We start from the raw sequence: 24,808 nt of genomic DNA on the forward strand, positions 1-24,808 counted from the left end.
AAGAAATTGGTATGTTACCGAAGTTGCCAACAGAGCCATATCTCGAATTCAGTAAATGTAATTGCCTCTCCTGAGCTCTATCTAAGTCAACGTCGGCTGCTGCTCTAGCTAAATTTGACTGCCATCTAGACAAGGCTTCAAGGGCTAATAGCTAAGCGCCTATCCGCCCAGTCCAACCCGCCCCTCTCCCACCCCTTTTCTAGTCCCAAAGCCTCCTTTTTCGACTGCTGGAGCAGGAGCCAAGCCCAGCGGAGTGCACTGCGCAGGCTCGGCCGCAAAGCACTACGGGAAGGGGGTGGGGTCTGTGTGACCATTTCGCGTCGCAGTTTCTTTGAGAATCCTGGCGCGGTGAACGTCCTTCAGCGAAACTTGTGAACCTCCTTGAGCGGCTGTGGCGTTGGTCTTTAGTCCTGTGCTTTACCCGAGGTAGGTGGAGAGTTTCGCCAGTCGGAGGGAGGATGAAGTGTCCGGGAGGCCCGGGTTCTGGGGACCCGGCCTGCGTGTGGATGTCGCCTTATGGGGGTGGGCGTTCAGGGTCACGCCGCCGGGTCGTGTTTGTCGTCTCCTTTCACGTTGCGCTCCGAGTAGGGTGTCGTGGTCTACAGCTTCCAACGTTTCTCGCCGGCCGCCTGCTGCTCCTGCGGTGTAACTGGGATTTCAGCCTTTGGTCTCCCTCCTCGGCTTCCGCTTCTAAAGCATACATTTGATCACACCTGTGGCTCTCCTTCGTTAAGCAATGAATGATTTTTTTTCAAACTTAAAAAAATCGTGGAACTCCTTTTGCAAGTAGAGTTGTAACAGGATCTGAGCCAAAAGAAGTTTTTTTTATTTTTAATTACTTTAAAATCTTGGCTCGTGCTGTATTCTGATTTGAAATGGGGATTAGATGAAGGTGCAAGAACTGTATTACTCTTAACCGTGATGGAAGCGGGAATCAACACTTTGCCCATTTAACTCTTAGGTTGAGGCAAGAGCATTAAATAAATTTTTAGATTAAAAAAAAATACAAATGAAATGATTCCTTAACGCCAAAAGTTTCTATGTACAAAATTAAGTTCAAGGTTTTTGGTGTTCAGGGATCTTCCCGATATGACCCATGCTTTTCTAACTTAATTTCCTTCCACTATCACGCTTACTTTATCTTCAACAATAACTTCATTTCTTAAAATTCTCATATGTTTGTGTTTTTCCACAAGCTATCCCTATACCTTGACTATCCCCCATCATTGTTTCATAGACAGCTCCTTTATGGTGGTGCTTGTTTGTTTTTGACAGCTCCCACACATGCCAAAGTTCTCCTGTCAGGGATCAAACCCTCCCCACAGCAGCGACCCCAGCCAGCCGCAGCAGTGACAACGCTGGATCCTTAACCTGCTGAGCCACTGGGAAACTCCAGACCCCTACTTTAAAACCCAGCTCAAGGGAGTTTACCTTGTGGCTCAGCAGGTTAAGAACCCAACATGGTGTCTTTGAGGATGCAGTTCTATCCCTGGACTCAGAGGATCTGGTGCTGCTGCAGTGGCATAGGTCACAGATGAGCCTCAGATCTGGTGTTGACATTGCTATAAAGCAGCTGCAGCTTCCATTCGACCCCTAGCCCAGGAACTTTCATATGCCAAAGATGCGGCCTTAAAAAAATTAAAATTAAAAAAGTAAACTAAAACCTAGTTGAAATTTAACCTTTTAGAAGATTTCTTTGACCATTTTCTCTTCCCTCATTTCTGCTTTGTACCTCATATATGTTTACATTGTTGCAGTTATCATACTGTTCTAGGCAGAGGTTTTGTTTTGTTTTGTTTGCTTTTGAGGCATATGGAAGTTCCCAGACTAGGGGGTTGAATCTTTGCAGGCCTAGGCCACAGCAACTCCAGATCAGAGTGGAAACTTCCACCTACACTGCAGCCCATGGCAACACTGGATCCTTGACCCACTGAGTGGGACCAGGGACTGAACCTGCATCCTCATGGATACTAGTTGGGTTTGTTACCGCTGAGCCACAACAGGAACTCTAGGCAGAGGTTTATGAGAGTCTGCACACCCTAGTCTAACCCCCATATCTATGCACTTCATAAGTAGTGGCTCCCCATTACCACAGAACTAAGAATGGACACATTTTAGTTTCTTTTGAGAAGCATTTAGGCTTCTGCCTCCCTCTCCCTCTCATGCCAGCAAAAGAGCTTGCAGAACTCAGCAAACCTTTGCAAAGTGTAATGCATAAAGAAGTAGCTGTAGGAGTTGCTGCTGTGGCTTGTATCCATACCACACCATCTTGATTACTATGACTTTTAGTAAATTCTCCAACTTTTTTCTTTTTTGAGATTGTAGTGCCTATTCTAGGTTGTGTCTTCATTTTATGTACATTATAATCTTCTTTAAAGTTCCATAAAAACTCCCGCTAGGATTTTTTTTTTTCTCATTCTTGCGCCATGTGGAAGTTCCCAGGCCAGGGACAGAACGCATGCCACAGTGGTGACAACTCTGGACCCTTAACCCCCTAGGCCACCAGGGTACTCCAGGATGTTTTAAAATATTGACCTTGTGGGAGTTCCCTGGTGGCGAGTGGGTTAAGGATCCAGCATTGTCAACAGCTGTGGCTCAGGTTCAGTCTCTGACCCAGGAATTTCTGTATGCCGCAGGTGCAGCCAAAAAAAAAAAAAAAAATACACACGCACGCCTTGTATTATTCCATGATCCTGCTGAATTTTACTCTAGTAGTTTTATGGGGGCAGGGGGAAAGGAAGAGGAGATTCCTTAGGGTTTACTATATATGCAATCATGCTGTTTACAAATAAAGACAATTTGTTTACTTCTTTTCCGATCCTTATGCCAAATTTCTATCATGTATTTCACTTGAGCTTAAAGAATTGCCTTTAGGAGTTCTCATTGTGGCTCAGTGGAAACGAATCTGACTAGTATCCATGAGGACACAGATTCAATCCCTGGCCTTCATCAGTGGGTTAAGGATCCGGCATTGCCGTGACCTGTGGTGTAGGTCTCAGATGAGACTCAGATCCCACGTTGCTGTAGCTATGGTGTGGGCTGGCAGCTACCGCTCTAATTGGACCCCTAGTCTGGGAATCTCCATATGCTGAGAGTGCAGCCTTAAAAAGACACACATACACACAAGCCCTTTAGTATTTCTACAGTGTAGGTTTTGCTGGTGGTAAATTCTTACATTTTCACTTATCTAAAAATGTCCTTATTTCACCTTTATTTTTGAAGGGTATTTTTACTGACTAGAATTTTACGTTGCTCACCCCCCCAGCATTTTAAAGATAATCCCACTGCTCTCTGGCCTTCATTGTTTCTGACCAGACAGCCTTCATTCTTACTTTTGTTACCCTGTATGTTAATGTCCTTTTTCTCTAGCTGCTTTTAATATTTTCTTTTTATCTTTGGTTTTCACCACACTGACTGTGATGTGTGTAGTTGTGTTTTCCTTTATATTTGCCTTACTTTTATTCATAGAACTTCTTGAATTCATGTGGTTTTGTGTTTTTGTTCATTTTGAGGAAATTGTCCAGCCAGTATTCTTCAAACATTGCTTCTGTCGCATTGGCTGTTTTCTCTCATTTTCGGACTTTGTTTACGTGTGTGTCAGACCTCTTTGCTCTGTGTCACAGGTTGTTTACATTACTTGTGGGTTTTTTGGCCACCTCCAAGACATGTGGAAGGTCAGGGATTGAACCCATGCACAGCAGTGACCTGAGCCATTGCAGTGACAGTGCTGGACCCTTAACCCCGCTGCACCATAAGGAAACTCCATTATTTGCTTTTTATTTTTATCCTTTTATGCATCAGTCTTACTACTATCTACTAACTTTTTTTTAAGTGAATTCCAGGATTCTGCTGAACTTTTCCATCTTCATATTTTCCTAAACCCATCAAAGTCCTTACCTGATAATACCAATATGAGTCACCTTGGGTCTCTTGGGTTTGTTTCTGTTGTTGTTTTCGGTCTTGTTGAGTTTTGGTTGGCTGCACTGGTGGCCATATGGCAGTTCTCTGGCCAGGAATTGAATTGGAGCTGCTACTGTGACCTGTGCCTCAGCTGGCAGCAATGCTGAAACCTTAGCCCACTGAGCAAGGCTAGGAATCAAACCTACATCCTCACAGAGACGATGGTTCCTTAACCCACTGAGCCATAATGGGAAATCCTGCCCATACATTTTTATTCTGGACATTGTGGGTGAAAATTTTTATTATGATATTTTTTATTTATTTATTTTTTTGGTCTTTTTAGCTATTTCTTGGGCCGCTCCCGCAGCATATGGAGGTTCCCAGGCTAGGGGTTGAATCGGAGCTGTAGCCACTGGCCTACGCCAGAGCCACAGCAACACGGGATCCGAGCCGCATCTGCAACCTACACCACAGCTTACAGCAACGCCGGATCGTTAACCCACTGAGCAAGGGCAGGGACCGAACCCACTGAGCAAGGGCAGGGACCGAACCCGCAACCTTATGGTTCCCAGTCGGATTCGTTAACCACTGCGCCACGACGGGAACTCCTCTGAAAATTTTTAGAGACTCCGCCAGAGATGGTTACTTTTCATTTAGGCAGGCAGGTAGTACTAGCAGATTACACTGATCTTGTTGAAGGATCCTGTAAGGCATTAATAGGACTGATCTATTTGGGTTTGCTCTTTCTTCTGGGATGTAGTCTTTTCTCCTGGGCTGTGCCCTTAGACCTAGGGTTTGATCCCCTGGAGTCTCAACTGAAAGTCCACACCTAGTCCTCTCTACCTTAGCTAGGCTTAAATTTCAGTTCTTCTTAGCCTTGCAAAGCTGCTGTAACCTCTTTTCAGGTCTTAGGCCTCCTAACTGCTATTTTCTGCTGGGATTTTTGGAGTCTTGCTCTGTGGATGTGCAGTTTAGCTAATAAGTGGAAGAGGGGAATATGTGTGTGCAAATTTGGAGGCTGATGTCTCTGAGATTCTTTCCTCCCAGATTGTACCTTTGAGTTTCAGCTACTTAGGCAGCCAAAAACTCCTTTTTCTTCAGTTCACTATGCTGCTGTTTTCTGCTTGGGCTTTTTACTCTATCCTGGTAAGTGCCCTCAGAGGTAAAGCCTCTTAATTTTATAATTGTTTCCACTGGAAGGCTTTAGCATGCTAAAAGCTATTCTGCTATAACTAAATTTATCTTATTTAAGCATATCTCTCTCTCTTTTTTTTTTTTTTTTTTTTTTTTGCTGCACCCACAGCATGTGGCAGAATCCATGACAATTGTTACTTGTACCACAGCTGCAACAAAACCACATCCTTCACCCACTGTGCCACAAAAGAACTTCAGGCATATTATTTTTAATTCTTGCCAGTCTGACAAAATCTGGAGTTGAGTTGGTTTAGAAGCTGAGTAGAATTTGGAGTTCCCCTCTGGCACAGTGCAGCAGGTTAAGGATACAGTCTTGTCACTGCAGCAACTCCGGTTCAATCCCTGGCCTTGGAACTTCCGCATGGGGCCAACAAATAAATAAATAAAAAGGAGAATCTGAGTAGAATTTGAATAGGCAAAAATCACTTTGCAGAGTTCCCATCGTGGCGCGATGGAAACTAATCCGACTAGGAACCGTGAGATTATGGGTTCGATCCCTGGCCTCAATCAGTGGGTCAAGGATCTGGTGGTGTTGTGAGCTGTGGTGTAGATTGCAGACGCAGCTCGGATTTTGCGTTGCTGTGACTGTGGTGTAAACCGGCGGCTACAGCTCCGATTCAACCCCTAGCCTGGGAACCTCCATATGCCACAGGTGCAGCCCTTAAAAAAAAAAAATCTCTGCATGCATTATACATTAACCAGACCTCAAAGGTGGGAATGCTTGTTGGACTATTAAGATCAACTTTTCTTTCCCTTTCTTCTGATGCTAGCAAGGTAACTTCTTAAAAGATTGGCATTCTTGGGAGTTCCCGTCGTGGCGCAGTGGTTAACGAATCCGACTGGGAACCATAAGGTTGCGGGTTCGGTCCCTGCCCTTGCTCAGTGGGTTCGGTCCCTGCCCTTGCTCAGTGGGTTAACGATCTGGCGTTGCTGTGAGCTGTGGTGTAGGTTGCAGACGCGGCTCGGATCCCGTGTTGCTGTGGCTCTGGCGTAGGCCAGTGGCTACAGCTCCGATTCAACCCCTAGCCTGGGAACCTCCATATGCCGCGGGAGCGGCCCAAGAAATAGTAGCAACAACAGCAACAAAAAAAGATTGGCATTCTTCCCCAACTCTTTGAGGGGTCACGATGACTTGCTACTCCCTTGTACCCAGGCCAGGGATCAAACCTGGGCCACAGCAGTGACATGAATACTATGCCTTTAACTTCTGACAGGTGAAACAGTCCTCAGCTTGCTTTCTTCCTTTCCTTTCCGTTCCTGTCATTTCCTTTCCTTCCCCTTCCCCACCCCCACCCCACCGCTGGGCTAGGAGTTGAATCAGAGCTGCAGCTGAGGCTTACGACACAGCAACAACTGCATCCTCATAGACAACCAAGGTTCTGGTGCTCAACCCACTGAGCCACAATGGAACTCCTTAGATTGACTATTGATTAATTTTTCTTCAACTGGTTTATGTATGCAGTATTGTACTAATTTGTGTATCTGGAAGTAACTCTTTTTTTTTTTACCATTTTATTTTTATTACTTGAATTTATCACATCTGTAGTTATATAATGATCATAACAATCCAATTTCACAGGATTTGGAAGTAACTCCTGATAACGTGCAATTTCTTTGCAGCCTCATGGGTTTTTGTTTATTTTTTGTTTTATTGAAGTATAGTTTATTTACAATATTGTGTTTTCAGATGTACAGCAAAGTGATTCAGTTATACACATATTTTTCAGATTATTTTCCATTATAAGTTATTACAGTATATAATATCTATATTTACTGTGCCATACAATAAATTTTTGTTTTATATTGCTTAATCTCATACTCCTAATTTATCCCTCCCCCTCCTTCAGTTTTAGTAATCATGTTTGTTTTCTGTGAGTCTGTTTCTATTTTGTATATAGATTTATTTGTATTTTTTTAGATTCCACATAGAAGTGATATATATTATTTGTTTCTTTCTCTGCCTGACTTAGTATTCTCTAGGTCCATCCTACTATTTCCTTCTTTCTTATGGCTGAGTAATATTCCTGTGTGTATGTGTGTGTGTTTACACCAGATTTTCCGAAGCCAGTTGTCTGTTGATAAGCCCTTGGATTGTTTTTATATCTTGGCTATGGTAAACTACTGCTGTGAACATTGGGGTGCATGTATTTTTTGAGTTAGAGTTTTCATCCTTTCTGGATATATGCCTACAAATAGACTTGCTGGATCATATGGTAGCTCTATCTTAAGTTTTTTAAGAAACTTCCATGTTGTTTTCCATAGTGGCCACACTAGTTTACATTTCCACCAACCATGTAAGAGAGTTCCCTTTTCTACACCCTCTCCCATATTATTTATAAATTTTTGATGATAGCCATCTACTGGTGTGAGGTGATAGGTACCTCATTGTAGTTTTGATTTTCATTTCTCTAATAATTAGTGATGTTGATGTGCCTATTGGCCATCTGTAGTCTTTGGAGGAATGTCTGTTTAGTTCTTCTGCCCATTTTTTGATTGAGTTGTTTGGTTTTTGTTGTTGAGTTGCATGGATTGTTTGTATGTTTTGGAAATTAAGCCCTTGTTGGTTGCAACATTTGCAAATATTTTCTCTCATTCCATAGGTTGTCTTTTCGTTTTGTTTATGGTTCCCTTTGCTGGGCAAAAGCTTTTATGTTTGATTAGGTCCCATTTGTTTATTTTTACTTTTATTTCTGTTGCCCTGGGAGACTGGCCTAAGAAAACATGGCTACAATTTATGTCAGAATATTTTGCCATAGTCTTTTTTAGGAGTTTTATAATGTCTTATCTTGTTTTTAAGTTTTTAAGCGATTTGGAGTTTATTTTTATGTATGGTGTGAGGATGTGTTCTAACTTAATTGTTTTGGTTTTTTGGTTTTTTTTTTTTTTTTTTTTTTTTTTTTGCTTTTTAGAGCCAGCACCAGCAGCATATGAAAGTTTCCAGGCTAGGGATCAAGTCGAAGTAGGATCTGAGTTGTGTCTGTGACCTACACCACAGCTCACAGCACCACCTAGTGAGGCCAGGGATACTAGTTGGATTCATTTCTGCTGTGCCGCAAAGGGAACTGCATTTTGTTTTTCTTAACACCATTGATTTACATGTGGCCGTCCAACTTTCCTAGCATCACTTGCTGAGGAGATTTGTCTTTTCCCCATTGTATATTCTTTCCTCCTTTATCAAAGATTAATTGTCCATTGGTGTGCAAGTTTGTTTCTGGGCTCTCTACTCTGTTCCATTGATTTCTATGTCTGTTTTTGTGCCAGTACCATGCTATTTTGATTACTGTAGCTTTGTTATATTGTCTGAAGTGTTATGCCTTTGCCTTGTTCTTTTTCCTCAGGATTGCTTTGGCAATTCCAGGTCTTTTATGGTTCCATATAAATTTTAGAATTATTTGCTCTAATTCTGTGAAAAAAAAGTCATGGGTAATTTGATACAGATTGCTAAATTAAAATGTTTTAAATTACCTATTACCAGAGTTCCCGTCGTGGCGCAGTGGTTAACGAACCCGACTAGGAACCATGAGGTTGCAGGTTCAGTCCCTGCCCTTGCTCAGTGGGTTAACGATCCGGCGTTGCCGTGAGCTGTGGTGTAGGTTGCAGACGCGGCTCGGATCCTGCGTTGCTGTGGCTCTGGCGTAGGCCGGTGGCTACAGCTCTGATTCGACCCCTGGCCTGGGAGCCTCCATATGCTGTGGGTGCAGCCCTAGAAAAGGCAAAAAGACAAAAACAAAAAACAAAAAAAAACCCTATTACCAAGTGATATTAACCAGTAGGAAGTTATGCCACATTTATCCTATGACTATTGATAGTCTCCAGCATATGTGTGGTTTAGCCACAGTTTGGAAAGATGGGTGGAACTATGTTAAGAGGTCTCTAGTACTTGTATATTTCCTGTGTTGATCTTACTAGAAAGGAAGTATTGAATTTGTTATTCATGTATGTCTTTTGCTCTTTTTTTTTTTTTAGTAGTTTTTAGTAGTAAAGAAATGTTATCAACAACAACAACAACAAAAAAAAAGGGAGTTCTCGTCGTGGCACAGTGGTTAACGAATCCGACTAGGAACCATGAGGTTGCGGGTTCGGTCCCTGCCCTTGCTCAGTGGGTTAACGATCCGGCATGGCCGTGAGCTGTGGTGTAGGTTGCAGACGCGGCTTGGATCCTGCGTTGCTGTGGTTCTGGCGTAGGCCGGTGGCTACAGCTCCAATTCAACCCCTAGCCTGGGAACCTCCATATGCCGCGGGAGCGGCCCAAGAAATAACAACAACCGAAAAAAGAAAAAAAAAGAAATGTTATATACTATTTTCCTTTGCCTCAGAAATACATTTTAGATTAATTATATTTTCCGGGTACTTTCTATTCTTTGCCTGTGTGATAATTGACATGCATCAAGGGATTCCAAGATGTCAGAGTTCATAGGTGTTTTATTTTTTTGTCTTTTGTCTTTTTAGGACCATACCTGAGGCATGTGGAGGTTCCCAGGCTAGGGGTCTTATTGGAGCTGCTACCACCGACCTATGCCAGAGCCACAGCAACGCCAGATCTGAGCCGCATCTTCAGCCTACACCACAGCTCACAGCAACGCCGGATCCTTAACCCACTGAGGGTTTGAACCAGCAACCTCATGGTTCCTAGTCAGATTCGTTTCTGCTGTGCCACAATAGGAACTCCAAATAAATGTTTTATTTTTAATTCATCTTTAGGTTTACATAGCATATTTACTTTCAGGTGAAGGGAATCTACTTAATGGTAGTCTAGTAGTTAATTTCCAGTGACTTTTGCTTTGCTGGTTGTATGTAATGCTCATATGGGCTAAGCAGAGATCATATCAGCTTTTATTGCACTTCACAGACTGGTCTTTTTTAATTTTCTGCTGTGGGATGGGAGCTTTCAGTTAAAGCTGAGTTAAAGATCAGGAACCTCAGAAATAAAAAATGACAGAATTTTGGGTTTTCAATATACTAACTCAGAATAAAATCATAGACCTAGAATTACTCCAGTAAGAACTTTAACTTAACCGTATCTGTTCTAATTATCTCTTACCCTCCATAATCATTAGTTGTAAAGCCCTTTTTTAGTTTTAGTTTTTTCTTTTTATGGCCACACCTGCTGCGTAACTTCCACACCCTAGCTGGAAGTTTCCAAGCTAGGGGCGAATTGAAGCTGCAGCTGTGACCTATGCCACAGCCACAGCAATACTGGTTCCTTAACCCACTGAGTCAGGCCAGGCACTGAACCCACATCCTCACAGAGACAGTGGCGGGTCCTTAACCCACCGAGCCACAACAGGAACTTGAAGCCGGAGTTCCCGTCGTGGCGCAATGGTTAACGAATCCGACTAGGAACCATGAGGTTGCGGGTTCGGTCCCTGCCCTTGCTCAGTGGGTTAACGATCCAGCGTTGCCATGAGCTGTGGTGTAGGTTGCAGACGCGGCTCGGATCCCGTGTTGCTGTGCCTCTGGCGTAGGCCGGTGGCTACAGCTCCGATTCAACTCCTAGCCTGGGAACCTCCATATGCCGCAGGATCGGCCCAAGAAATAGCAACAACAACAACAACAAAAGACAAAAAGACAAAAGACAAAAAAAAAAAAAGGAACTTGAAGCCCCCCTCCCCTCTTTTTAATGTATCCATTTCTCTTGGAGATGATGTAAGAAGGGGAATCTAGGAGACTTGTAATCTATAGCCAAGTTAGGATTGCAGGAACAGAAAGAATCCCAAAGGATTTAGAATTGGAGACAGCAGTTACCAGAAAAATGGAAAATAGACCTCATTTGAGGAAAAAGAGCACAAGGAACCAGTCTGTCTTTGAAAAAGAGAACTTGGGGCTGCACAATCAAGGCTCTTGTAGTTCCTCAAAAGTTACAAGATGGAATTCTTTTTTAAGCTTGAATTCACAGCAATCTTTTATATTTTGATTTTGGATTTTAGCTATTGTTAAAAAAAAAAAAAAAAAAAAACACAAAAATTCAGAGTTCCCACTGTGGCAAAGCCTGATACTTAAAGATCAGGATCTCTGAGGTGGTGTGTGGGTTCATTCCCTGGCCTGGGAATATCCATATGCCATGAGTGCTGCTAAATAAATAAATGAATGAATAAATAGCTACTTCAAAAAAAAATTCAACCTAGTAAATTTGGTTTTATTCATGAATCTGGCAGTATCCCATCTAGTAAATAGCAGGGAGCTACCATGGAGATGTGCAAAAGGAAGGTTTTTGTAGCGGAAAGAGGGTAGGACAAGGAAGCTAAAAGGGTGGATTATTTTAGGCAAGGTCACCTTCCCTTAAAGGAAAGCAGGGGGTCTTGGGTAGATTACTTCACCAGTGCTAACCAGGAAATTAACCAACTGATTGGCTTAAAATTCCACTCCTCTTGGAAAGGCTAAAACTGCATTTAGGTTAGGTATTAAGTCTTGGTGGGACTTAGCACAAGTAAGTCCATTTTGGGCTTGTGGTCTTTTTAACATTACTTACCAAAAAGGAAATCATTGGTGGGGTTTTGGGGAGGCATTAAGTGTAATGGAAAAATAGATTTGAGACATAATTACAAGGTATATTGATCCAATTTGGCAATTAGATGTGGGAACTTTGCAAGAAGAGGAACTTAGGACTCTCTAGATTTCTGGCTTGGGAAATTGGGTATATACAGTAGTGCCAGTTCCCAAGAAAGGGAACATGTGTAAAGCAGTTTTATGGGGATAAAATAAGAACATAGTTTTAAATCTCTTGAATTTGAAGAAGCTGTGGAGCATCCAAGTAGGGCTGTTTAATAGGCAGTTAGGTATATGGGCTAGAGATCAGGAGAAAATTAGCCTAGATGATGGTCGAATTCCAGGTTGTGCTCATAGAAAATGCAAGGAGAGTCCTGAGGAACTGTGCTCTGGAGGAACACAAATACTTAGAAACAGGTGGAGTTCCCGTCATGGCGGTTAACAAATCCGACTAAGAACCATGAGGTTGAGGGTTCAATCCCTGCCCTTGCTCAGTGGGTTAAGGATCTGGCGTTGCCGTGAGCTGTGGTATGGGTTGCAGAGACAGCTTGGATCCTGCGTTGCTGTGGCTCTAGCATAGGCTTGGCAGCTACAGCTCTGATTGGACCCCTAGCCTGGGAACCTCCATATGCTGTGGGTGCAGCCCTAGAAAAGGCAAAAAGACAAAAAAAAAAACAAAAAAACCCAAAACTTAGAAACACGTGAATTGAATGTTTGAAAAGACTGGCAAAGAGGAAGAGAAATAGGTCTTAGAGTCATAGGGTTCAAGGAAGGAGAGAATTTTTTTTTGTTTTTGTTTGTTTTGCTTTATCTAGGGCCGCTCCCACGGCATGTGGAGGTTCCCAGGCTGGAGATCGAATCAGAGCTGTAGCCACCGGCCTACACCAGAGCCACAACAACGTAGGATCTGAGCCATGTCTGCAGCCTACACCACAGCTCAGGGCAACGCCAGATCCTTTAACCCACTGAGCAAGGCCGGGGATCGAACCTGCAACCTCATGGTTCCTAGTCAGATTCGTTAACCACTGCGCCACGAAGGGAACTCCAGAATTTTTTATTTAAAGACGAGAAGGAGTGGTCAGAGGGGAGCAGTAAGTAGCTCTAGAAGTTGGATTTTTGACTGTATTTAAATGCTTCTATGAGATGAACTATAACTGAACACAAGTTCGTGTGTCCTATACACAGTGAGGCCAAACAAACCAAAACATTGGAGTTTAGAGCAGAAGAAGGTTTATTGCAGGGCTTAGCAGTGAGAATGAGTGGCTCATGCTCAGAAACCTTGAACTCCCTGATGGTTTTCTGGAAGAAGTTTTTATTTATTTTTTTGGCTGCACTCACAGCATGTGAATGTTCCTAGATGGGGGATCAAACCCATGCCACAGCAGCAATCCAAGCTGCTGCAGTGACAATGCTGAGTCCTTAACCTGAACCACCAAAGAGAACTCCCTGGAAGTTTTTTTTGTTTTTTTTTTTTTTTTAATTTTATTTATTTATTTATTTTTTTGTCTTTTTGCCATTTCTTGGGCCACTCCTGTGGCATATGGAGGTTCCCGGGCTAGGGGTTGAATCAGAGCTGTAGCTGCCAGCCTACACCAGAGCCACAGCAACGCGGGATCCGAGCCGCGTCTGCGACCTACACCATAGCCCACGGCAACACCGGAACCTTGACCCACTGAGCAAGGGCAGGGATTGAACCCGCAACCTCATGGTTCCTAGTCGGATTCATTAACTACTGCGCCACGACCAGAACTCCCCTGGGAGAAGTTTTTAAAAGACAAAATCTGAGGTGAGGGTGTGACTTTCTACTGATTGTTTGGTAACAGGGCAGTGTTCTAGGAATCTTGTGTTCAGGTCAAAGTTACCATCCTCCACCTGGGTAGGGGCCTTATTTTCTGCAGAAGCGCTCAAAGATATAACATATTCCTTGAGGAGGAACCAAGACCCTGCCCCCAAAGCTGCACTACTGTATCTTGACTACTCCTCTCTTTTCCTTTTTGGTTTTAAGGGCTGCACCTGCAACATATGGAAATTCCCAGGCTAGGGATCAAATTGGAGCTCCAACTGCCAGCCTACACCACAGCCACAGCCATGTGGGATCCAAGCTGCGTCTGCAACCTACACCACAGCTCATGGCAACGCCAGATCCTTACCCACTAAGCAAGGCCAGGGATCGAACCCACGTCCTTATGAATCCTAGCCGGGTTCGTTAACCGCTGAGCCACGAAGGGAACTTCCTGACTATTCCTCGCTTGTTTCTGTTTTCCCTCCCTTCCCTGATTAGCAACCAGTTTTTTTCTTTTTCAGGCTGCACCTGTAGCATATATGGAAGTTCCCCGCTGGGGGTTGAATCAGCTGCAGCTGCCGGCCTATGCCACAGCCACAGCATCGCCAGATCCGAGCCACATCTGTGACCTACACAGCAGCTTGCAGCAACTCTGAATCCTTGACTTGCATCCTCACAGACACTGTGTCAGGTTCTTAACCTGCTGAACCACAATTGGAACTCATAGCAACTATTTTGAATCTGCCCTTTGCAACTAGGAAAGGTCAAGGGGGCTGAATGAAACCTATTTCCTACACGCAGGGAACAGATAAAGAAAAGACTTGTATCCAGGAGAGCCCCGTAGGGTCCTACTTGGTTTCAGAACCAGTAAGGAGAAGAAGAGTTAAAGATGCAGATGATAACTAGCTCTAGAGGAGGGCAATGTGGTGGAAAGGTAGTGAGTATAGATGATTGGATTAACCTCAGAAGGCTTTACATTTTCTAAGAACCCGATAGGTTTTGTGGCTTTATGTTATAGTCAGGCCTGGGGGAATGGAAGTAGAGAATACTAGTCTCTATGATAGAAGAAAGCGTAGAGGTTTATCTCCTGGAGAAGTGTAAAGCAAAGCTATACTGGGGAGTAATAGATGGAAGGAAGCCAGTGTTGGTAATGTGAAGAACCTCAGAGCAAGCTGTTTTAAGAGCCTTTTGTGCTTCCAGAAAATTACTATATTTGAAAGGACTAATTTTTAAAAATCAGACTGCCATCATTCATATTTTATTCTAGAAATCTGGAAACTGTTCTCCAAGAAGAACCCCATTAGTTGGAAACTGGAGAATTTCTTTGCATCAGATGCTAAAATGAAAGAATTACCAATAGATGGTGAATGTGACAAAACAGTGGCACCACAACTGAAGGGGCTAGACGAAATTAAGACAGAACCCGACAATGCTCAGGTAAATATTTTACTTTATTTTTTCTAGAGTAGCATTAATTATAAATTTTGGTTATGCAGATGCAGCTTTATTAGTTGAAAATCTTAATTCTTTCCCCAAAGCAGTTGACCAGGTAACACAAAGGTGTATGGTTAGTGCCGTAGTGAGTATATGAAAGAATATGAGAGTAGGGGAGTTGCCTTTGCGGCTCAGCGGTTAATGAACCCAACTAGGATCCATGAGGATTCGGATTCCATCCCTGGCATCGCTCAGTAGGTTAAGGATCCGGTGTTGCCCTGAGCTGTGGTATAGATTATAGATGCAGCTTGGATCCTTTGTTGCTGTGGCTGTGGTGTAGACTGGCAGCTGTAGCTCTGATTCGACCCCTGGCCTGGGAACTTTCATATGCCTCAAGTGTGGCCCCAAAAAGCAGGGGGAAAAAAAAAAAGAATATGAGAGTAGGATAGACTGGAGATGAGTTTTGGGGGTTCATAAAAGGATTGCTTATGGTATTATGGGCTTAACTGAGGTTAACACATTTTTGTTTTCATTTTTCTTAATTTGAAACTGTACTAATAAGTAGTTATGTGTTTTTATGCTGCTGTCTCTATCAAGTAGTAGAATTGGTACATTTTAAATTCTTAGAATTTTTCTTTATTATTTATCCAAATTAGTTTCATTTTTAATTTATCTCTTATATTCTGTTTAGAAATAGCCTAAAGTAAATCAATACCAAGTGAGTGTATGACTCCTGTTTTGTTGGTAAGAGAGGAGAATGTTGTCCATCTAGGAAGTACCTGTTGCTTTTTCAAACCACAGATATTCAGACATGGATTAAGTTTAGGTAGATTGCCTGCTGCTCTGAAAAAATCCTGCTTTGTAAGACTCATTCAGCCCATTCTAACAATTTTTGTGTTTAAGGTCTTCATACATGTTAGCTGTCAGTGATCAGAACAAGGAGGGAAAGTAAAGTCATATCTAGGTACAGTAGAAAATATTGTACTAACTGATGGGTATTATCAGCTGAAGGTCACTAAAAGGAGAGTGCTTACGTCCATATTCAATTCAATTATACAGTTCACTAAACAGACTTAAGTATCATTTATCATTTTCTATTGATTGACTGGTTGTTTTCATTATTTTCAACTTTTTTTTTTTTTTTTTTTTAGGAGTATCGTCAAGCCCAGCAGCCCAAAACTCAGGAGAATGACCTGAAAATAAACACTACATTTTCAGACAGTGGTAATAGAATTACTTAAGTTAATCTGACCCATATGACAGCCAATTTATAATTTAGTCTACTTTTTAAGAATGCCTTTTTTTTTTCTTCTTTTTTTTTTAAAGACCTCACCTGCAGCCTATGGAAATTCTCAGGCTACGGATTGAATCGGAGCTATAGCTGCTGGCCTACACCACAGCCACAGCAACATGGGATCAGAGCCACTTCTTCGACCTACACCATGGCTCATGGCAACGCCAGATCCTTTTTGACCCCCTAAGTGAGGCCAGGGATGGAACCCGCATCCACATTGAGACTAGTTGGCTTCATAACATGCTGAGCCACAACAGGAACTCCAAGAATGCCTTTGAATAGTGCATTATTTGTTTTGGGTTTCAAGTCCAGGAGAAGTAACCACTAAAAGATAATGAAAAAGTACTTAATTTTATGTAAACACAATTTTTTTTCCTTCCTGTTTTGTGTTTATAGCTTCTCAGTTGACTACAGGCATTCAGCTTTCTCTGGAGTCATCTGGCATGAATAAGATGCTTCCTTCGGTTTCAACTACAGCAATTCAGGTCTCCTGTTCTGGTTGTAAAAAAATTTTTCAGAAGGGACAAACTGCTTATCAGAGGAAAGGGTCTACTCAGCTTTTCTGCTCCACGCCATGCATCACGGAATACATTTCATCTGTCAATTCACCAGCTCTTCCCAAGAGAAGTTGTTCAAACTGCTCAAAGTATATCATTCTAAATTATGTCCCCTTTTACTTCCCCACATAGATCTTGGTTATAATTTTCTACATTTTCTTTCTTTCTTTTTTGTCTTAAGAAGTAATCATCTTGGTTTGGGGAAAGGAAGCTTCAGTTCCTCTAATAGACTCTTCAGAAATAGTTTCTTTGTTTATCAAGAGATTTGCAGAAGTTAAAATGATAGGAGTTGTGTTTCACTTCAGCTTTAAATAATGTGACTTCCGAAACTTATTTTCATTTTCTTTTTATTTGAAATTCTCTGTAAGTGGAGTTATTGCATACCCATTCTATTTTACTGTTTAAATGTATAGGGAGAAGCCTACTAAAAAAATAATCATGTAACAGTTATTTTGGATCTTCCAAGGTATAAAATTATATAATGTTTCTCTTGTAATAGCAAATGGAGATATTTAATTCTTTTGAAAAATAGAATAGTCTTTGGTGAACATAGATGTATGTATGTTATCTTTAAAGTTTTCTTTGAACTATTATTGGGGTCTTTTTTGTTAACTTTTTTAGGTGAGGAGAAAGGAAGTAGTAGTATTTCGTAACGTCCAGAACTTTGAACTCTACACTGAGATGTATAAAGGATGAGTGCTTTGAGTCCTAGTATTCATTAAATTCTAATGTTATGTTTTCAATTTCTTTGTTTCAGAATAAGAAAACACATAGTCCACCAGTTTTGCTACTAAATGTAATAAATTCTCTTCAAATAATCTCTTGTTTTGGAATCAGATCGCCATAATTTGAACCTTGCTTCCTCAGTTTACATTTTGCCGTTCATTGTGATCCCTGAGCAGTTATATCAGCGACATCTGAGAGCTTGTTAGAAATGCAGAATCCTAGGTCTCACCAGACCTATTGAATCAGAACTGCACTTATCCCCAAGTGATTCATATATGTGCTAAAGTTTTGAAAAGCAGTGAGAACTTCTGTCTTAGTATTCCCACCTGTTTTGTTAAATGTAAGAATTACAATCATTACATAATATATTTAAGTGATCAGAACAATCCTGACATATAGTAAGAACCCAATGTATGTTAGCTGTTGCTATTGTTCTCTTAACAAACTCACAAACCCTTTATATTGGTTGCTTCAGTTCTTCATTTGGCTGCTGCTTCAGGAGTTACCCCTTGCTCCAAGTCTTCCTTCCCAGAACTCTACTTACCTTTCTCCTGTGCTTTTTAAACACTTTAATATTATACTTTGTCCTTTTTCTTGTTTGCTGTGGGCTATATGGCACTCTCTTTAGCATGCTTTCTCTCTCTACAGAATCAAAAAACTGGAAGGGACCTTAGAGATCATCTAATCCAAACATTCTCTTTTGGTTTTGAGGAAACTGAGGCCCTGAGAAGTTAAGGTATCATGTTGCTATGTTTGGAATTTACCCATTACACAGCTTCAGCAGAGCTCTAAGATTGTAAAGGCCAAAACAGGGAAGATTTAGTGTGTAAGTTGTTCATTAAAGCAGAGGAGTCCAATATGAACAAAACATAAAACAAATTTTACTTCCTTTGGAATAAAATTGTTTTGGTACAAAATACTATTTTATAGGTTGGTGGAAAGGTGGTATAGTGATGCTTAGGCTAGGAGAGGCCATCCATTGTTCAGAGTAATCTGTACTTTTTTCAGAACTTTTTTTTTTTAATGGCCACACCTGCAGCATATAGAAGTTCCTGGGCTAGGGGTCAAATCAGAGCTACAGCCACACCAATGCTGGATCCAAGCTGCATCTGCAACTTATGTTGCAGCTTGCGGCATCACCAGATCTTTAACCACTGAGCTAGGCTAGGGGTTGGAACCGCATCCTCACACAGACCGTCAGGTTCTTATCCTGCTGAACCACAATGTGATCTCTTTTAGAACTTTTTATTCTACGTTCATTAGCCTCTTGTATTGATATAAAGTTCTCAAGATTTTAATTATCAGTTACTGATGAGATTTTTTTCTTTTTTTAGGGCTGCACCCATGGCATGTGGAGATTCCCAGGTTAAGGGTCGAATGGGAGCTATACCTGCTGGCCTACAGCAATGCTAGATCCAAGCCGTGTCTGTGACCTGTACCACAGCTCATGGCAATGCTGAATCCTTAACCCACTGAGCAAGGCCAGGGATCAAACCTGCATCCTCATGGATACTAGTCAGATTGGTTTCTGCTGAGCCATGATGGGAACTCCAAATAACAATGATTTAAAATCTGTTTTGTGTGATATAGTTTTTATTCTGCTTCATGAATCAAATGAATGATAGCTTTGAAAAGGACATTGTAAATTACGTTAGAAAGATAAGACTCCTTTTTTGAAAGCTACGAGTTTAAGTGTCGTCTCCATACTTTTTTTTTTTTTTTTTTTTTTTTTTGGCCATACCTGAGGCATGGGGAAGTTCTGGACACTGTAGCAGGGACCCAAGCTGCTGCAGTGGCAACATAAGATCCTTAAATCTGCTGAGCTAGAAGAGAATTCCAATTTTTATACTGTATCCCAGTTAAAACCATCCATAGATCCTGAAAGAAATCAATAGAGTTCAAAAGAGGCCCAGGCATTAATGCTGTATTATTTGTAGGAAAGTTGTTCAGACCTATGCTCAGCATTTGGTTAAGCTAATTTTAGGAACTTATTAAAAAAAATTCTTTTAAAAAAATTTTTTTTTTTTTGTCTTTTGTTGTTGTTGTTGTTGTTGCTATTTCTTGGGCCGCTCCCGCGGCATATGGAGGTTCCCAGGCTAGGGGTCAAATTGGAGCTGTAGCCACCGGCCTACGCCAGAGCCACAGCAACGCAGGATCCGAGCCGCATCTGCAACCTACACCACAGCTCACGGCAACGCCGGATCGTTAACCCACTGAGCAAGGGCAGGGACCGAACCCGAAACCTCATGGTTCCTAGTCGGATTCGTTAACCACTGCGCCATGACGGGAACTCCTAAAGTTTTTTATTTTTATTTATTTATTTATTTATTTTTTGGCTGTGCCCAAGGCATATGGAAGTTCCAGGGTCAGAGCTGGAACCTGTACCATAACAGGCAGTGCCAGTGCCACTGGATCCTTAACCCACTCACCCACACAGGAACTCTTTGATTTTCTTTTTAAATAAGGCCTTAGTAGATTAGAAGCTAGCAATCTAGCATGCTAGTTGCAGTAAAAGCCAGTAAGCATTTTCAGACTACCATGCTTCTGCCAGTGTAGTTTCTTCTGCCTTCCTTTCTGTATGGGTGATTTCTTGCTATCTTAAAGGTCTGCCTCAAATATCTTCCCCCCTTGTCTATTCCCATACCATTCCTTCCTGTCCTCTTACTACCCACCCCCCACATCCAGACAGTTGTTCCATGGTCTGTGTTTTTTATAGTGTTCTTAATTCCCAAAGCATTGATCACAAAAGTAATATTTTTTAAATAATTGATGTTGCCTCAGTTAGACTATGAACCTCTCTCTCTTTTGGGGGGGCTTCACTTATGGCATGCAGAAGTTCCCAGGCCTGGGATAAAACCCCTGCCACAGCAGTGACAAAACCAAATCCTTAACCCACTAGGCCACCAGGGAACTCTCAGAATCTCTTAACGTTAGTGACCAGATTATCCTCAATTTTTTTAATTTTTATTTTTGGCTATTCCCACAGTTTGTAGAAGCTCCTAGGCCAAGGATCAGACCTGTGCTACAGCCATGATCCAAGCTGCTGCAGTGACAGTGCCAGATCTTTAACCCACTGTGCCACAAGAGAACTCCCCATACTCATTTTTTCTTTCTTTTTTTTTTTTTATTTAGGGCCACACCTGCAGCATATGGAGGTTCCCAGGCTAGGGGTTGAATTGGAACTGGCCTACACCATAGCTCATGGCAACGCCGGATCCTTAACTCACTGAGTGAGGCCAGGGATTGAACCTGCGTCCTCATGGATGCTAGTAAGATTCGTTTCCACTGAACTCCCAGCCCATACTCATCTTTATAACTGCAAGGCCTATACACTGCCTGGCATGTAGTGAATCATAGGAAAAAAGTGTGTCACAACTGAGATACTGCATTTATTTTATTTTGTTATGTTGTTCTTTTTTGGCTACCCTGCAGCATATGGAGTTCCCGATGTGGCAGTGTCGGATCCTTAACCCACTTTACCCGGCTGGGGATCAAACCTGCATTCCAGAACTCCAGAGATGACGCTGATCCCATTGCATCGCAGCAGGAACTTGCAGATACTGCATGTAGAGCTACATTTTAAGTCAGTAAAATAACTGATTTTGTGATACTGAAAATTAACCTGTTATTTTGGTGCTATTTTAGTAGATAGGAAAATTATAATGCAGTTAGTCTCCATTTTGCAGTGGTTCTGCTTAACAGTGATTTGACTTTACAGTTGTACTAAAGTGATACACATTCAGTAGAAACCTACTTTGAATTTTGAATTTTGATCTTTTACTAGGCTAGTACGGTAGCATTCAGTATGATAATCTCATGATGTTGAATAGCGGCAGTGAGCCCAGATCCCACTCAGCCACATGATCAGGAGGGTAAACAGCTCATATACTTAAATCATTCTACACCCATACACCCATTCTGTTGTTTATGTTGTGTACACTATTCAGTAATTACATGAGATATCACTTTATTATAAAATAGGCTTCGTGTTAGATGATTTTACCCAACTGTAGGTAATAAGTGTTTTGAGCACATTTAAGGTAGGCTAGGCTAAGCTATGATGTTCTGTTACTTCATATGCCATGGATGTAACCAAAAAGGAAAAAAAAAAATAATGTTTATTTCAAGAATATTTCATATGGAAAACCATTATCCTGGAAGACTGATACTCTTAAGAGTTCTAGGTTGCCAGGTATCTTAGTATTTCCTGTAGTAGCTGTTCTCAAATTTTTTGGTTTCTGGACCCCTTTACACTCTTAACATTTTTTGAAGACCCAAAGAGTTTATGTAGGTTACATCTACCTATACATATGTTAGAAATTAAAACTGAGTAATTTTTAACTAATTGTTAACTCACTTAAAAGTAGTAAACTTGGTGCATGTTGCTAATGGTATTTTTATGAAAGATAGCCTTTTTAAAACTTGGTGAGGAGAAGTTTCAAAAAAAAATTAATATTGTTTTATTAGTTGGTGAACTACTATCTGGGTGAGTTTTTATATCTGCTTCTGCATTCACTTTGTTACCAAAAGTTGTTTTGGTTGAAGTCTGAAGAAAATCTGACCTTACAATAAATATTTGAAAAGGGAGGAGTGTTTTAATAGCCTTTCAGATAATTGTAGATGTTCTTTGATACTATATGAGTGATAGTTTCTTAAAGGTTAGTTGCAGTGTGGAATCTGAAACCATGTCAGTGAGTTTTATATTGTCATGTTAAAATTTATTTGTCTATTTGTACTTTTTTACCCATGAATAATTTTTGCTATCATTATTGGAAAATATTGGTTCACTGAGGTATGCAGATCTTTCAAATGTTGTCATGTTTCATTTGTAGTATTTTAAAAATCATATTTTTTTCAAAAATCACTGATCTCATCCAGAAAGTCTTACGTGTTAAGAAGTTATCAAGCAGAAGGTGTCAGAAGTTTCCCACAATTCTCATTTTCTTTTTTTTTTTCTTTTTGTTTTTTAGGGCCGCACCTGAGACATATGGAAGTTCCCAGGCTAGGGCTTGAATTGGAGCCATAGCTGCTGGCCTATGCCACAGCCACAGCAACGCAGGATCCAGGATCCAGGCTGAGCCTGCGACCTCCACCACAGCTCATGGCAACGTTGGATCCTCAACCCACTGAGCAAGGCCAGGGATTGAACCTGCATCCTCCTGGATGCCAGTCAGATTCCTTAACCACTAAACCACGACAGGAACTCCGCAATTCTCATTTTCAATGAAAGCTCAGATTTTACCATTGGCAGTGATTTCTACTGGTTTTTTCCCTTGAAGTAACGGTCTTACTTTATTCATCTTTGAGAAAATACCTGCCAGATAGCCACTTCTCGCCATAGTTTGTCTAATAGTCATTCTTTCAAGTAAAAATGTATTCCATGAAAAATGTAGCTAACTCAGGTTGTAACTCTTAACATTTCCACATGGGATTTTTCTTGAGATAACCATCATACTTTGACATGTAGGGGAAATACTTTATGCCTCTGTCCTATTTCATCTCACAGAATATTAAAAAGATGTACTCAAGGGTTGAGTTTTAATAAAGTAAATAACTTTACAGCAAATTCATGGCAGTGAATAGCACAAATACTGGTACATTTTTGTATCACTGCCCTGATTTGTCTTAAGTAAGGCTCTGGCAGTTTTACCTACCATTGCTTTCTTTTCCCCCTCCCAATTTGTTGGGGTGAAATTCATATAACAAAAACCATTTCATGAGTTCCTGTCGTGGCTCAGTGGTTAATGAACCCAAATAGTATCCATGAGGCCGTGGGTTCATTCTCTGGCCTCGCTCAGTGGGTTAAGGATCGGGCGTTTCCGTGAGCTGTGGTGTAAGGTCGCAGATGTGGCTCTAATTCCGAGTGGCTGTGGCATAGGCTGGCAGCTACAGCTCCTATTGGACTCCTAGCCTGGGAACTACCATATGCCATGAGTGCGGCCCTAAAAAGACAAAAACCCCAAACATTTCAGTGCTATTTAGTACATTCACAGTATTGTACAACTAGTACCTCTATCTAGTTCCAAAACATTTCTGTCACTCTAAAGAGCATTATCAATCAGTTTCTCCCCATTCCTCTATGTCCAGTCCCCTCAACCCCTGGCAGCTATCAGTCTGCATTCTATCAATTTATCTGTTGTGAATATTTTATGTAAATGGAGTCATAAGATGTGTGATCTTTTGTGTCTGGCTTCTTTCCCTTAGCATGTTTTCAAGATTCATCCATATTGTGGCATGTATATCAGTATTTCATCCTTTTTTTTTTTTAATTAGAGTATAGTTGATTCACTATAACAATGTTGTGTTAGTTTTAGGTGTACAGCAAAGTGATTAAGTTGTACATATACATACATTCATTCTCTTTCAGATTCTTTTCCCATATAGGTTATGACAATATTGAGTAGAGTTCCCTGTGCTATATAGTAGGTTCCCTACTATATAGTAGGTCCTTGTTGGTTTTACTGATTCATTTTATTTATTTACTTTTTAAAAAATTTTATTGGAGTCTTCATCCTTTTTTTATAGTTGAACAATGTATCATAATTTGTGTACCACAGTTTGTTTATTCATTTGTTGATGAACATTTGAGCTGTTGCCATCTTTTGACTATTGTAAATAACGATGTTAGGAACTTTTGTGTATATGTAATTTTTTGAGTACTCGTTTTCAGTTCTTTGGGGTATATACCTAGAAGTGGAATTGCAGGGGCCCACCATTGCTTTTACACCATCAGCTCAAATGTCAGCACAGTGAAAAAGGCAAATAACATGTTAATATTATGAAAATAGTTTTGATCTTGTAGGCTTCCAGAAAGTATGTGGGAAGTCCTGAGAGATTTGTAGATCAAACTTTAAAATCCTCTGTCTTGTAGATTGCAGAGTTCATCAGGTATGAATATATGACTTTTTTCAAAAGCATTTTATCATCACTAGCACCAACTAATGGAGGCCCAGGTAATCTTCAAAACTGTACTGTCAGATGTGTTTATAATCCTTACTTTATAGGTGAGGAAATTAACATTTAGGGATTATAAACGACTTAATCATTACTACTTAATGTAAGTGATAGAACTAGATACCAAATCTAGGTTTTCGTATTTCAAGGCTGATGATGTTCCTACTATTTCACAGTTTTTCAAGTACATGAAACAACAGGAGAGAGTAGTTAAGGGAGTGATTTAGTTTATGAAGAGAAAGAGATTGTGGTAAAACAGTTTAATAGTGCCCTTATTGTTTATTTTTAGAGATATTTTAAATCTAAAGGATGTGATCAGTGTCCAGCTGGAAGATACTACCACAAGTAAAAATTTTTGCAGCCAGTCTTGCCTTTCATCATATGAGAAAAGAAAACCATTTGTTACCATATGTTCTAATAGTATTTCAACCAAGTGCAGTATGTGTCAGAAGACTACTCTTGTAAGTTGCAGTTTTTCTT

General features: G+C 41.0%; 1 protein-coding gene across 9 annotated transcripts in view; it reads left to right on the forward strand.

Annotated features, from left to right (window-relative positions):
* The window catches only part of ZMYM1 (zinc finger MYM-type containing 1), a 34,123-nt gene continuing 9,583 nt past the window's right edge, over positions 269 to 24,808 (forward strand). For 2 of the 9 annotated variants that reach the window (XM_021095887.1, XM_021095895.1), the window contains exons 1-5: positions 269 to 426; positions 14,631 to 14,800; positions 15,949 to 16,021; positions 16,488 to 16,737; positions 24,618 to 24,789. In XM_021095887.1, coding sequence (XP_020951546.1) covers positions 14,705 to 14,800; positions 15,949 to 16,021; positions 16,488 to 16,737; positions 24,618 to 24,789 — 591 coding nt within the window. In that variant the 5' untranslated portion in view covers positions 269 to 426; positions 14,631 to 14,704. Of the gene's footprint in view, positions 427 to 14,630; positions 14,801 to 15,948; positions 20,958 to 24,617; positions 24,790 to 24,808 lie in introns of those variants that run through there. The other 7 variants (XM_021095889.1, XM_021095891.1, XM_021095888.1 and 4 more) reach the window with 7 other exon arrangements.

Source organism: Sus scrofa, chromosome 6, assembly GCF_000003025.6.
Source record: "Sus scrofa isolate TJ Tabasco breed Duroc chromosome 6, Sscrofa11.1, whole genome shotgun sequence".
Taxonomy (NCBI): domain Eukaryota; kingdom Metazoa; phylum Chordata; class Mammalia; order Artiodactyla; family Suidae; genus Sus; species Sus scrofa.